At 38.5% G+C, this 16,388-nt stretch overlaps 1 protein-coding gene across 2 annotated transcripts in view; it reads right to left on the bottom strand.

The window, feature by feature from the left end:
- TBC1D9 (TBC1 domain family member 9) overlaps positions 1-16,388 on the bottom strand; it is a 790,231-nt gene that overhangs the window by 41,586 nt on the left and 732,257 nt on the right. For both annotated transcript variants that reach the window (XM_044062283.1, XM_044062284.1), the window contains exons 19-20: positions 13,732-13,806; positions 9,782-9,885 (exon numbers count right to left, since the gene is read on the bottom strand). In XM_044062283.1, the coding sequence (XP_043918218.1) occupies positions 9,782-9,885; positions 13,732-13,806 (179 nt within the window). The remainder of the gene's footprint in view (positions 1-9,781; positions 9,886-13,731; positions 13,807-16,388) is intronic.

Here is a 16,388-nt window from a genome sequence, read left to right as displayed (position 1 = left end):
ATCCTTTCATTATCAAATTCAGATGCTCAGTTTTTTACAACTTTATCTCCTGTAGCATTCCCATTTGCACTCTGCATTTCTTAATATAATTCAATCTCTTACCTTTTTGTTTATATGTGTGAGGCCATTTACATTCCAAAATAATACATTTAGTGTTGTTGTTATGCCCAGAAATTATTTCCACCTATTTTATATGACAGCTTTTTAAAATGTCTATTTTCAGCTTTTGTGTTACATGTGCCCACTAATATTTGGCAGTTTGATCTTTTATACAGTTGTTGCTTATCATCTCCATTTGAACCTATGTCACATTTTACAGGATTTTTTGTTTTAATGAAAAGCATCGAACAAAAAAAAAACACACTTACTTAAAACAAACATACAAAACTATGTATGTCTTCAAATAAGGAAGTTTAACCCTCCTGACAGGAATAATTGTTCCAAATTGACAGTTGCACACACACGCACACACACACACACACACACACACACACACACATACACACACGCATTATTTAACCTAAGATTAAGGTTATCCATGACAAGACGCACGTTACAGCCTGTGCTCCTATTTACACTAATTGTTGTCTGTTCTTGTCTTACCTTAATTCCGCTTCCAAATGTGAAAAAACAGCTTATATGCTTTCAGAAAACATTAACTTTCAGCCTTAAAAAGTGCTTTTATTGTTCCCCCTATAGCTGACTTGTCTCCATGGAAACTCAAGTACCAAATGTACAGCTGCTCACCTTTGCAAGCCTCTGAACTTAACATTAACATTTGTTTGTCAAAGGAAAACTTTTCATTACATTTAGTGTCCTCTTATTTACTTGTTTCCATAAAAAACTTATTAGATTAAGCCAAGGGCCTTAATCCAGACATTCAACTATGCAAAACTAAGACAGAATATATCAGCAATACTTATAATCTGTGCACTTTTTAGACCCCATTTCAGTACCTCAACACCTCAAGATTACATCATATTAACTTGAGCATGCTTTCCCATCCTTTCTTCTTTTTACATTGTAATGCCTACATTTCTTAACACTAAGAGAAAAGAAAAAAGGCACTTGTTTGCTTTAGTACCTTTATCACATACAATAACTGAAGGTGCATTACTATATAACATGCTAGTTATATCATGAAACTGTTTTATACACATGCTGTTAACAAAAATTGTTTTACTTGAGTTCATTTTCTTTTTTTTTTCTTTATTTTCCTCTTTCCCTTCAGTGTCCTCCCAAACACTAATGACATGAAGTAGGGTATATGTGTTTCAGTCCCCCACAAGTTTAACAAAGTCAACAAAAGGCCAGTCTTTCCTATTTTTCTTATAAAGCCATACTTTACAATGTGGTTGACTCAGTACTGTCTCACATACTCACTAATTTTAACATTGCTGGTCTCCTACCTGTTCATCTCCATCTCCCAACCCCAGAATCTGGTTCAAGTACAAAGTACTCCTAATTCTTCTAGTTAGCGTCTATGCTTTTTTCTGTCTCTCAAGCATTTTCCTTTGGAACTTTAGAAAATATTTCGCTGGCAAAATATCTTTATAAGCTTCATTACCAGAAGAGAAACGGAGTCCCCTTCTGTTTGATGGCTCACTTTTTGTTGGACAAACAGTTGCATTTTCTCCTTAGCCTCTTCTGCCTCAAAAATTACTTTGATTCTCCAGGAAACAAAATCTGAAGACAGCTGGGTACAGCAGCTTGAATCTCTCACCTGCCTCTCAATGTTCTCTAACTGCTAGGATATATTTGCTTCTCTTCTGCCTGGTGTACAGTGAATAATCATTTTTCACAAACACTCTGCTGCCTACAATGTTTAATACTTTGCCATTCTGCTACAGTTTGCCAGGATCAACTCTTTCTGCTGGTACAATTGCATCTTTACTAGTACAGGTCTTGGCTGCTTTCTTATGACAAGGTTTGGGTATACGCATGATGTGCCCTTTCAATTAACAAATACTGTTGTGGAATATCAGTCCAGTTGCTTATTTTTGCTTTCATAAAATTAATAGTCTGTTCCTTTAAGTTTCTCAGGTACAGCAGAATATCTCAGGTTTTCCCTGCATGTTCTGTCCTCTAACTCTGCCATTTATTTTGAAACAAGTCTTCTTGAGTGGTCCCATACTCAACCAGTATTTTTCATTTCAACCTCTAATTTTTGCAATTTTATCAGATCATCTGAACAGCTCTTTAAAGCTTCTTTTTTCAGCCTTTTATGTGCATTGATATATTCCTTCAATGTTTCATTCACATCGATCTGCTCTGAGCACATTTCATTTATTTTTCCTCTAGATTACTGGAAGCCATTTCTTGTACCAAAACTGGAGCTTGAACTGCTTTTTGATGAATGGTTGCAGAATTATTTGCAGTCAGTATTTTCTGTTTATCTTTTTTAGTTGATTTTCTTTCAGGCTAAGTTTCTTCTTCTTTGATGCCACCCAGATAGTGTACTAACTAGCCTGTAACTGAATTTACTAAAACTTGTAAAGTTTCTGGCCCTTATCTATGTTTTTTTTAACAATGGAAGAGCTGAACTCTAGCTGTTGATCAGTGAGCAGGCATCTTTAAAGTCTCCTCAGACCAGTCACTGAGTGCAATTCCCCTCCTTCCCCCACCCTTTGGTATGTACCTGACCAGACACATGCAACAAATGGAACTTCTACAGAAGTTTCTCACACAAAGATTACAGGGTTTAAACAGCATATCCTTTGCAGATCACCTCAAAGTCCTGTCTCTATGCTTGGTTTCCTACAGACTGTTGAAAGGTGATGTTTGCCTGGAATACAAGGCAAGATAAGTGAAAGCATTGGCCTGGGACATGAACCATTTACAGGTTACCTGTGTCCATTAGAGACATAGGTGCCAAACCAGGAATAAATTTCCGGTATCCCATCCAATTGTCCAAGTTGCACCTGAATTCAGTTAGGCAGGAATGCTGCTTCACATGGAATGGGAGCCTGTTCCATAGATGGGGGTAGTTTCTGGGATACATACCTATCTCTCCAGCAGGTCCTATTTTTTATAAGTTGCGCAACCCAGAATGATTTCCTCACCGCTGTAGACATGTGGCAATCAAAGCCTAGATTACTATCTATGTGTGTCCCTAAGTCCCTGACTACTGGGTCAGCTCTAAGGGGTGTGTTGACAATATGATAGTTACCAGGGATGGATGACTTTCTAAAGGATATTATTATGCATTTCTTGGCATTTAGTTTTAGTCCACGACTCTGACATCAGTTGTTTCTCTGTGTCAGCCCCTCCTTGAGAACATATGTGTCAGTGTGAGATTCAATGACAGCTCCTAATTTGCAGTCATCTGCAAATTTAGCCAGCCACTGACATTGGCCTTGACTTCCGAGAATTAATGCCAAAAAAGAGCGGTGCAAGGACTGATCCCTGAGGGACTCCATTTATGACTGGCATCTTTGTAGAGGTGGATTCCCCAATTCTAACTTCCTGGATCTTGTCTGTGAGTCACTTGGCTATCTACCGGGTGACATTCAGATTTGTACCTAACCTCTTGAGTTTGTCAACAATGGCCGAGTGGGGTACTATGTCAAATGCCTTGACCAGGTCAAGGTAGGCAGTGAGAACGATTTTACCCTCATCCATTGTGTTGGTGACTTTTCAAAATAAGTTCACTAGGTTGAGTAGGTATGATCTGCCCTTGACGAATCCAAAGTGGGTTGGGTCCAGTGTCTGGAGGTTTACAAAATCTCTATTGGTCATCTCCATGATAATTTTTTCCACAGCTTTACATATAAGAGTAGTGAGACTTATGGGTCTGTAGTTTCCAGGGTCTGTAGTTGGCCCACCTTTGTGCAGAGGGATGACTGTTACCTTTCTCCGTTCATGAGGCATGAATCCTGTTTGGAGGCTACAGTTAAATAGTAATTCCATAGGCCCTGATATGTCATGTTGCATGCTACTTAGAAGGCATCCTGGGATATTGTCTTGGCCCAATGATGCAGTGTTCTTGGTCGTGAGAGAGAGCATTAAGGACCTGTTCCCTAGTGGTACTAGGGCGAGTTATATTTGATATTTCCTGAGGGAAAGTTGAGGGGGAGAGAAGGGTAAAGTTGGAGCTCAATTTATTAGCCAGGAGGTTTGCTATATCTTCTGGCTTAGTATAGGCAGCTCCATTTACAATGGGCTATGCACACAATTATGTACTGCCTTTGAAGTTGTGGGCAGAGCTAAAGAATGCTTTGTGGTTGTCCTTGGGTTGGGAGGCCAAACTTACCTCAAATTTGGCTTTTGTAGACTATTTGTCCTCTGAGTTGTTTGTTTAGTTTGATGATGGTGCTTTTACCCTGCTGGGTGCTGCACCTCCTAATTTTTCTCATGATTTTCTTCCTTCTGTTATACAGCCAACTGATTTTGTGACTCCACCAGGGTGGCTTGATTTTTGAGTTACTTCTGTACTTCTTCCTGGTGGGTACAGCTGCCTCTGTGCAGCTATTAACATGCTTTACAGGGTTTCCGTGAACAGTTCCACACAGGGAGAAGTGTTCTCAGGGTTTATGGGGGCTTGAAATTTTGCCAGGTTCTCACTTAATAGCAGAAGGTTAGCCTTGGAATAGTTCCTGAATATTCCAGGTTTAGCTGGGGGTCCAGATTTTATTTTTACTTCAAGAGAGACCATTCTATGGTCTGACCTTACCAGAGAAGGCATTACAGAAGGGTGTGTGTGGTCGACCTTACCAGAGAAGGCATTACAGAAGGAGGTGTGTAGCAGTCTGTCATATTAGTGTGGACCGGATCCAGTAGGACTGGTATATTGGCTATCTGGTCCTTGGAGTTTGTGTTTACAAAATCCAGGAATCGCTGTGCATGTACGTTTGGTGTCATATAGGATTCCCAGTTAATAGCAGAGTAAAGTCACCCATTAATATGGCATTGATTTGGATGGTTAGTGTTTCTAATAAGTTTAAATACATGGTATGGGTTTCCTGGGTCATAGAGGGGGAACTATAGCTTGCAAGGAAGTGGTACTGGATTTTACCTATGGTGATTTGAACATGCAGCAGCTCAAGTGCATTGTCCTGTTTGACTAGCCTTGAAGTATATTTATTTTTGATGTAAATAGAGATAACTCCACCTTTAGTCCCTTCCTGTGAGGTAGCTGGCCTAAATGTGTGGAAAGCATTATAACCTTGCACTGCCATTGTGCTCTCCATGGCTTTAAACCATATCTCAGTGACTGCATAGATGTCAGCATCTAGGTTAAAGAGAGCTTCTAGGGAGTGGAGTTTTTTGTTTAGACTCCTAGCATTGAGCAGTAATACCTTTAGATTTTCTTGGTTTTGATTTGCCATGTCAGACGTACCTTCAGTATGGCATTGCCTAAAAAAGGTACTATGGGGGAAGACAATGTTTTAGGTAATATTCAAAAGTCTAGAGGGTCGAGGCACAGACTATCCCTGGCAAAACAGCATGGTTAGTTGACCCATCTCCTTCCATGCTGAAAAATATTGCACCCCCTTAGAATGACACCAGAAACTAAGCCAATTATTAAAGTCAATCATCTACTGTTCGTATTGTGCCATCATCCTTGGAGAAGGTAAAATGTTGCTCAATGCTAGGCTCATACCAGCCTGAGACACATATTCCGAGACCTCCATATGTTTCACTTCATATAGTCTAGGGATGTATGTCTCAGGTCATTTACTCCCACATGGAATTTGACTGAGTCATATTGGTAATTGTGGTCCAATGACCTGAGTGCCTGTGTAATGTGGTGGATCCCAGCCCCTGATAAGCAACTGACTGTGACTTTCTCCTTACTCAGCCTGGTGAGAGGGATATCAGTGTGTCTCATGATGGAGTCCCCAATGACTAGAATGTTAGATTGTGTGGTGGCTTGCCTTATAGGCTTAGAGGTAAGCGGCTCCATGAGCTGTAGCAATGTATGTTGACGTGAGTGTTGTTTTGAAAGAGCATTTGGGGCTGCTGAGGGTATTTGTTATGTGTACTTCATCTAGGAGGCCTTTTTGGTTTAGGAAGGTTACATGTAAGTGCCTCAGCATATGTGGCTCGATATGTCTGCTTTGAATCGTGCATGAGGGGTGCAGCGTGTGTACTACTGACAACCTTATTGACATTAGGAGTGCTTTTATTTGAGAGTTTTGCCTCCAGTGACATTGTGTAAATACATATCTCACATACCATATCAGTTTGTTTGAGAATTAACTGGTTATCAGTAAACATGAGGCAATTTCTACATTGCCTCAGGATGCCCATATCCACCAAGCTGGTAATGTAGACAGCAGGAAAGTTCATATCCATGGAAACAGACCGTTTTTATTGATTAGACACTTGGAGTGACAATATCAATCACTGTCAGGAGTATCTGGTTTGCAACTAACTAGTTGTCCTGTGTGCAACTAGGTACTGGAGAAATTTCAATAGTGTTTTTACAGGAAAGAGGTCATTCAGGATGTCTGAGTCTGTATAGAGCACTGCCAAACACTTGATGGGGAACTAATACACAGACCCTGAAAATTTAAGGATGAAGTATTTAGGCAGATATGTTGAAGTTAGAAACAAATCAAGCAGTACTTATTGAAACCAAAGAATTAGCTTGTCAAGAATGATGAAAAGAGGGGAGATGCATGAATGGCTACTGCCTGGCTACTACTAATGCTGGTCTCAGCACAGCTTCACTCTGTTGGGATACAATGGTCCTTTGCTTATCTCACCAGGAGCAAAATGTTAGCACCAATCCCAAGAACAGAAACAGTTAAATGTTCTCAAACTAAACTCTTAGTATGCTAAAATGTTCTCAAACTAAACTCTTCGTATGCTAAAATGTTCTCAAACTAAACTCTTTGTATGCTAAAATGTTCTCAAACTAAACTCTTTGTATGCTAAAATGTTCTCAAACTAAACTCTTAGTATGCTAAAATGTTCTCAAACTAAATGTCAGAAAGTGTAGTACCATCACTTTTGGTATACAACCCTTCCACTCATCATACCATATGGACAACATTATCACTACAAAACGAAAATGTAGTCAGGAACCTATAAACTTGGGTTAAAAGTTCCCTCCCTCTTTTGTCCATCATGTGACAACGGCTGTCAGAAATCCCTTCACTTAGCACAGCTAATTGACAAGAGATTATCATCAAAGTTTAAAGAAGCAATCCTTCTCTTATACTCAATATTTATCAGATCAATTATCAAATACAGCACTCCCTTTGTGGTGCATCTTACTAAACAAGTCAAAACAATTAGAAAGACCATGAAGGCCCTTGACCAGAAAGATCACAGGTTTTAAGTCCTTTGCCTATCAAGAGAAGCTGGAAGCTCTCTGTCAGTATCTGAATGATTTTTGAAAGATCTCAGTCTTGTTTAGTGCACCACCAGAAGACCTCCTGTACCCCCACAAATCAAATGGCTCCCACAGTGGTAGAAACAAGGACCTAAACCTTCACCAAGTAAATAAAGCATGGTGGAGGAAGAGGTTTAAAAGCTTGTACCTCCCAAATCTCTGGAATAAACTTCTCCTGCATACTAGACAGTTCAACTCACTATAATCTTTTAAACGTAACCTAGATGACTGGTATAACTCTAATGGAGAAAGGAGATGCAGCCTGATGGACGGTAAAGTAAAGTCTAAATAGTCGTAAGACTCAATAGCCATGGAATATCTATGAATCTATCACTTTGAAAGTAAACTTTTAATGCCACATTTCATTCAATGCTGCAAAATTACAGTAAAATGCATCCTCACCATTTGTGTTATGTGCATGCCAAACAAATTCTGTTATACAAAGTTTACAATGCATCAATCATCACATAAACAAAAGTCATGCAAATTCCTCTAGATTTATAATTTACAGCCTAAATCTGTGGTTGATTGCCCATACAAACAGAATTGATGGAAACAGAGTTCGTTGATTTAGGCTGCCACAAACACAGACATGTACAGTAAAACACCACCTTGATCCTATCTTAAATAAAATATACTTATTTGACATTTGTTTACTGGGGAGGTCTGACTAGACAAGTAGCCCATTTTCAGCACAGGCCCGGGAAGAAAAGCTCCAAATACAAGTTAACAAGCACAAATTATTTACAAAGTAAACAATCACACATTATAGAATATACAGAATACAATATACAGGGGAAATAGCTGATATACACACTGGTGTACAGGCATTTATATAATGGATGAGAAAAGAAGTTAGAGGGAGAAAAGGGAGGAGTTTCAAGAGGGGTTAGTGAGGTGATAAGAGAAAGATTATGAGAAAAATTGGAGGGGGAAGAAAAGGTTGGACATGGGTATTAGATTAGAGTGGGACTCTGAGAATGTGATAAAGGGGTCTATATCACGTAGTCGAAATTCTGTGAGTTCGAACACCACATGTTCCAATCTATATGTTCGAACTTACAGATTTCGAATGCGTAAATAAAAAAAAAACAACGTAAAAGAAAATAAAGGGTAGTAAGCAGGGGGGAAAGCCCACCTGCACCCCCAACACCCACAAAAGGGCATTTATTGCACTGTAGCGAGTCTTGGAGTTGGTATATTTAAAGAGCGGGGGATGTGAGGGGTGCAAGGGACTTGCCTCCCTGCTTACAACTGTCAGGAAGTTGTTCCTGTGTTTTATTTTTTTTTTAATTCGAAGTATGACAACTTCGAACATATGGTTTCGACCATATAACATTCAAAGTTGTCATACTTCGACTACGTAATATAGACCCATGATAAAGTATATGGTTAGGTTTAATGAGGAAGTGAAAGAGCTACAGATGTGAGAAAGAGACTGAAGGAGTGATGGCAAAATCAGCCAGATGTTTTTTCTACAATAATTATACTATGATCTGTTTTCTGCATCCTAATTTTAATAGCATTAAAAAATTGTTTGTGTCTTTTGGCTTTTCCCGGTTAGGGGTCGCCACAGCGGAACTCTGGTCCACTAATGATTGGCAGTTGATTTTTACGTACCGGCTTGCCAGGCCTGACGCACAACCTTCAACGAAGGTACGCCCATTCACGCATGTCTCCACGCAGAAAACACTCTAGCTGAGAATCGAACCGGACAGCGTCTTACTGTGAGGCGACAACGCTACCGCAGCACCACCACCGCAATATAATAGCATTAAAAAATATGTTGGCTAAATGTAGCCTGCATGAATAATCCTCATCACTGAGTCAATTCTGACCAGTGTTTGTAGACTTGTATTTATTTTGTTTTAATACTTTAAAATGCAGCCACTGATAAGACAAAACTGTTCTGAGCACTTTTTTCCAAATCCAGCATTCTTCACACAAAACTGCAGTAGTTCTCCTGAAACAAAGGATCCATGCCACTGTACAGAAAAAAAAGGTAAATCTCAATTATTTAGTCATGATATGTGCCCCGGTTGCAGTCAATTTTAAAGACAGCCACAACAGATGGGTGTGACCATATACATTACTGATGATGTCATCATGCACCTTCTTAAAATGTGTAATGGTGACTTACAGGAGAAGGTTCAGTAAAGCGCTGTTGTTGATTCCACATATGAAGATCAATAACTAACAAAACTTTCCAGTCTACGTCACTCTCATCTCTTAGCTAGACTGACAACGCCTTTCTCTTCACTACGTGTTACTATTCCTTTACACTTTTATTACAAAGTACTACAGAAAGCAAGACAATCATGTTAAATGCAAACAGAATTTTCTCAAAGTGATTTCTGAATGGCATTCCACTACAAGGAAATGACCCCAATTAATGAATCTAAAGCTACATAAATGGCATTTAAGAGGGGAATACACTACCTGATTAAGCTTGGGGAGATCATTTGAGCCTTTCATTTTTGATTTATCATCTTTAGCCCACAGTCTTAGGTAATTCTGATTGTCCTGCAAACTTGCCTTTTTACCTGAAACAGAAAATATTAGGAGAAAATTTAGATAAAAACAGATTTTTGTGTCAATTAAATGCGACACCCACAAAAATATATTATCACTGAAAACAGGTTGGAAACCTGGAAAATCCACCATTAAAACTAACAATGAGGAGAGCAGGACTTTACAATATGGAATAAGAAACACAAAAGCAAAGAATACAACTTTAAAGTGACAGAGACTGATTACACGACAAATGATTAAAAAAAATGGGCAGGACATTAGATCATGTCGTACTTATCTGCTATTACATTCTGTTTCTTGGATACTGGGACATAATCTTTTTCAAAGAATGCACCCATCTATCCAGTAAGCAACCTCCTTAACATTAATACTTTCTCCCCCATCCCCAGCAGTAACAGACAAATGCCTCATCTAAAACAGAGGTGCACTGATTTCAGGGCACTGAGATCCTGAGTACAGGCAAGGGAATCTTCTTCTAGGTGCAACAACAGGTCGAAGAACCAGCAGGTCACAGAATTAAACCACATTAGGGACAGATATCCTTCACAGAACTCAAGGAAGGCATTTCATCACTTATTGTTACAGCAATTGTGAATCACTACTGGAAAGAGTTTTGCTGATCCACCCAGCATCCCTCTACCTGCTGCTTAAAGCATCAAATCAAAACATCATGTAAGTGCCAGGCCTTCTAAGTGTGGCTACGCATGACATTGTGCTCACATTGTTGCTAAACAATGACTAAATGTTTGTGGGATTACTATTACAGTCGTTTAATTGTTTTAAAGAAAACCAAATTTCAGGATACAATAAAATCTTCTGGTAGCTTAAAACCACTGAATATAAGCTTTCAGATAAATGCTATACACTGTGCCTGAATGCTCTCTTTTATCCCAGTTCATTTATGAATAAACAAAAACTATCAGACAATTTAAGACTCGTATTAAATTCATGACTTCACAATCCCACAGTACATGTATGTGTATGGAAAGAAAACACGGTGTCAGTGGCAGCACACACTTGGTGTCAATGGCTCAGTGGCAGCACACACGGTGTCACAGGTGGCACACACGGTGTCAGTGGCAGCCCACACTTGGTTGTCAGTAGTTCAGTGGTAACACACTTGCCTTTGATGCTGGAAGACTGGAATGCTGTGGGGTTTATTCCTGCTCAGGTGTTTGGATGTATGTCTCCATTAAAGACACTGCAGTGGAGCATAAGTGCATTCCTGAGTGTGCAGTCCTTTGGGTGAGATGCTAAAATAAGTTCCCATCTGCCTGAGTTGGGAATAGTTTAGGTAGATATAAAATAGCCCCATTTATTTAAAAATGTAGGGGTTACTTATTAAACAAATCTTTTAAAACAAGCATTTTTTTTATAAATAATAAATGATACAAATATAAAAAGTAACAAACAATCTTTTGAAAGAATCATAAAAATAAGACGTGGAAAAATCAAACAATTTTTCAACCCACCCAACACACTTTCTGCCACAGCCAAAATGTTTTGTTTTAATACTTTCATTTAGGCTCTATTGCTGGTTATACAGTACTTCTTGGCATAACCTTAACATGTTTTATCTCCTTACAATATACATATTCAATCACATCAACATTTGCATATTTTATTTCTTCAAACTACTAAATGTTATACATTAGTTCCCCAAATCCTTTATTTTATTACAACTGAGAAATACATGTTCAGCATCTCCTTTCACTTGACATCTTTTCAGCTTGCATTTTCTCTCTTCATAAACTTAATCCTTAATACTTCCTTTAACACGCAACCCATCCAATAACATTCTCCACAGAAAGTGTTCCCATTCGTGCACATCTTTACATATTCCACTCTCTTTTTCCTTCCATTTTATTCACAATTAACTTCTTGTAGTCACTGAAAAGAACGGGAATTTCTATACAGAAATTCATCCCAATCAAGTACACCTTTACACATTTCACTCTTGCTTTTATCCCCCCATCAACATTTAACCTCTCACATTATAACCACCAAGTTGCTCATGTAGTGCTCTCCTTAGATAAACTCTTAAATAGAGTGATGACCAACCACATAAAAACAATGTTGTATATAGAAATCAGGTGAAAAATCATGTCCAGGGTAATGCAATCGCAAATGGGTTTCCTTGGAAGCTAATTAACAAGGACCGCTTATACAAAATTTCACATATGTAAATTATGCAATAGTTTTTGTACTGATATCTTATATGGGCTGAAGAAATTATATTCTGTCTGGGTTGAAGTAATGATATCTTACCTGGGACACACGATTTTCACCTGACTTACACATACAACAGCTCTTGCAAATGGATAATATGGTTCTGAAGTCCTGACAGTAAAGGATGAAAGAGCTCAACCTGTTAGATTTTATTCATATAATGCTGAAATTAATTATGTTGTAAATATGCTGAAAGAAAAGGCTTGCTTAAATGCAGAAACAGAGTTTAGTAATATGTGATCAGCAGTCATACTAAATGACCATGGCTTGGAAAAAGAATCTGCTGAATGGACATATTTCCCTTACAGACTCAGAAACAGGATGTATGCAAGAGCAAAAATGCGAAATCTGCTTTTAAAGAATGGACAATGACACTGTGACAATGTGTTTTCTCAAAAATATGTTTTTCTGCATGAAAAACAGGATATGGCACAAGATACAAAGATCCAAATAAAATATAGGATGTTCACACTGTCAGAAAAGCTGATCTCTGACAATGTGTTTTCTCAAAAATATGTTTTTCTGCATTAAAAACAGGATATGCTTATCAGCATTGGCACAAGAACATATGTTCATATACACAGATCCAAATAGAATACAGAACAATGTGTTTCCTCAAAAATATGTTTTTCTACATGGACATCAGGACACTGTTACAGGATATTCACACTGTCAGAAAAGCTGGTCTCTTACAAGACATTGTTAAACAAGGAAGCTTAGTATTGTTTCTACAGGATAAGCAATTCTCCAAAATAGAATACAGAACAATGTGTTTCCTCAAAAATATGTTTATGCATGACTAAAAAGTGTATATAAAGAGCTGTATAAATCCAGCTATGTTAGAGGTATGGTAGGGACACAAGTCCTAAGGTAAATGTTATATCTCTCACATCATCTGTACTATATGAGAAGTACAGTTAGAACAGTACTTTTAAGCTGCAACGTTATTCCATTTGGTTTATTATAAAAAGTTATTGGTTACTGCTCTTAAAGACAAGTACTGCAAAGTATATTCTCTCATCAGTGTATATTCTGCAAGTTTCTGTATGCAACAGACTGTGAATGCAAATATAACCAGACTTTGAATTTTAGCAGAATCCAGCCAGCAAGACTGAGTGTCTTAAGAACACTGCAAATCCATCCCACAGCAAGAAGCAGCAAGCAGTAAGCAGAGAGAGCTCAAAATATTTTTTTCACAACCTAGAATTGTTTTCATCTTTTATTGACATAGTTTGTGTGTCTGGTCATTTGAAATAGATCTCTAATATTTTTACATGGTTGATGGTCACTGTGTTTAACAGTTTATCTAAGGGACCACTATGTGAGCAACTTGGTGGTTGTAAGATTTCACTTTTGCCGCACAGACACACGCTTTCTTTTGGATTCTTAACCTCTCACTTTCACTGAGAAGAATGGGGGAACACCTCCGATGTGCTAGACAGAATTTCCCATAGTCAGTATGAATGCCACTTAGGAACTTCCCTGAAACAGACCTAGTGGGAGTAACCCAGTCAAAAAATATACGATACTCTTAAAAACAGGCATCCCTCTGAGCTTCATTTTAAAATCAATATATGTCTTCCAGAAACATTTAAAGCTATCAAATGAAAAAAAAGTGACAATTTTACCTCTTTCTGTCTTTAGGCTTACTGTAACAAACCCGTCTTCTAGTTCTTGTTTCACCCTGGAGTTGACACCTACAACTACAGAAAATTAAGTCAATAAATGACTGTTATTTTACAGCAACACAAAAACTTAGCATTTAAAGCACTATTTCAAAACAAAAGACATGAGTAGATTTAAGTCAATGTGTAATATTCAAATAAATAAATACTTTTTGCATCCTATTTTATAATCTCATTTTGTTGTTAATACATGGCATTTGTTACCAGCAGGATTTCAAAATATGAACTTCTAAACTACAGCATACATAAAGGTATGCTGCTTCTTATGTACTGTGTTGTTTTCATAGGTGTTTACTAGGCTAACGACAACAGCAGCCTTTTTAAGCCTAGCCAAGCATCTCAAATCTCTGACAAGTTCTGATACCCTTGATAAGTGTATGGGCCTGGGAGGTGAACCATTTACAGGTCACCTGTGTCTATTAGAGACATAGGTGCCAAACCAGGGATGAATTTCCGTTTTCCCATTCAATTGTCTTAAGCTGCACTTGAATTGGGTTAGGGATGAACTCTGCTTCATATGGACGGGGAGCCTGCTCCACAGACAGGGTAGTCGCTGGGATACATACCTATCTCTTCGGCAGGTCCTATTTATATTACAGGCAAGATTTAAGTGTTTAGAACGGATAATTCAATTCTGGTGCTGTTTGTTTTGTGGATATGCAGGAGGTCCATCAGTGTGGGGTCTGACAATGCCCTGTATGCCAGGAATAAATCTCCCCTCATAAGCCTGTAGGAGACAGAATACAGGGAAAGGGCTTTGACGTGGTCTGCACAGGACATTTTACTTACGCCCTGTATTCAAAGAATATAATTTTTAACAGAAGCAGAAGTCTCAAAATAAAACACTACAAAAAGAACAGTTAACACAATCTGAAGGAGTTCCCTGACAAACAGTGCTGTTTAATGACCCATAAATGTATGAGCTCTGAAACTTGGGTTAGCAGTATAACACAGTACAGACCAGTATTACACACTCCACAGGTAACAGAAATCCGAAGTGTTGGAAAGTCAAACTCCTCATCAACTACTTGTACTGTATATCCCAATAGTGACACTGGAGTTATTTTTGGATGTGACATTAAAAAATTACCTTCAGCACTTGTAACAAATACTACAGAAGTCTCCCAGGAGTTGTATTCTGGACAGATTTTGCCTAGTTATCAAACATCATGCTGGGTCTGCTCCACATAAGGGATATACTCAGCAAAATAAAATAATTCATAAGTTCTGTAATTTTTTTTTTTTTTTTGTTAGGCAACACAGAAGTTCTGTCTGCATACATGACATGCAGCAAATACAGAGTGAGAGATTCAAACCCAGCACTTCAGATGGAAGCTTGTTAGCAGCTCACAGATTTAACCCTATGTAGTAAACTTCCAGAAAAGTTAACCAAGAACTTTTTGACTCACTCAACAGAACTATAAGCCACCAGACAATACAGCACATCAGTCACAGTAACATTTATTCACAACACTTTATTCACTTATTTATATTTTAACAGGTTTGCCTTGCTGGAACAGTATCATTTCTAAGAAGGAGGTCATAGGAGAAAAGTTCCAGTACAAGTACAAAGAAGAGATGAGATTAAATGCAAGACAGTGTCTAACAAACACACACATTGCATCAAGTCCTTAGATTTATTGCTCTTTGTGCTGTTTGTTTTACTTATGTGAAAGAGGTCCATCAGAGCTGGGTCTGAGGATGCCTTATATGCAGGCAAAGATCAACTCTCAGTAACTTCTGGGAGACTGAGTAAAGAGATGGAGCCTTAAGGTGACTTCTGCAGGACAGGATATTCATAACCTGGATATTCCTGGTGAGAAATCCTTCAGGACGGTCCATGTGTCTCAGGTGCCTGGTTAGGTACTTGCCAAAGGGGGCACTGTATTTGATGATGGGTCTGATAAGGGCTGAGTAGAGTGGTGCTACAACTTCCTTGGATACACCTTTGCTTATGAGTTGGGTGACACAGAATGATTTTCTAACTATCTTGGCTACATGTCGGTTGAAGGCCAGATTACTATCAACATATTTTCCCAAATCCCGACTACTGGGTTAGCTCTCAGAGGCATTTTATCAATGACTTCATTAACTTGGATGGACAATTTCACAAAGAGCACTATAATGTATTCCTTTGAGATGCCATTTCTAAATGCAATACTACCTACTGACTAGGTTGCTACTACCAGGCATGGCCCATTTTCCAGAGAAAACTGTGGTGCGAATAGGGAAAATTTGGCCACTACAGTTAGGAATATCCCTAGTCTTTTCTGACCTAAGTTCTGAACAGAGTATGGATTTGTTACAAAACAAACAGTACCTTTTGAATAGTTCAACAGTCCATACAATCCATAAAAGTTTTCTTGGGATAAAGGTAGGCCTCCTTTCTAGGCCTCACTTAAAACTCAGACATTCACAATGTGCTCCCACAATCTAGGCATACCTCTAGCCTTGCTCTCAGCATCAGGAATCAAGCACTACACAGTTCAGTCATGGATTCTAGACATTTCTCTTAGTTCTAAAAGTCCCTAAGCCTTTCTCCTAGGCCTCACTCTAATATCCAAAACCTCTATGCCTTTCACCTAGGCCTTACTATCTGT

Source organism: Protopterus annectens, chromosome 2.part1 (genome assembly GCF_019279795.1).
Source record: "Protopterus annectens isolate FY-2018-M chromosome 2.part1, PAN1.0, whole genome shotgun sequence".
Classification (NCBI taxonomy): domain Eukaryota; kingdom Metazoa; phylum Chordata; order Ceratodontiformes; family Protopteridae; genus Protopterus; species Protopterus annectens.
The sequence above is the reverse complement of the archived record's forward strand: the minus strand, read 5'-3'. Positions and strand labels throughout refer to the sequence as shown.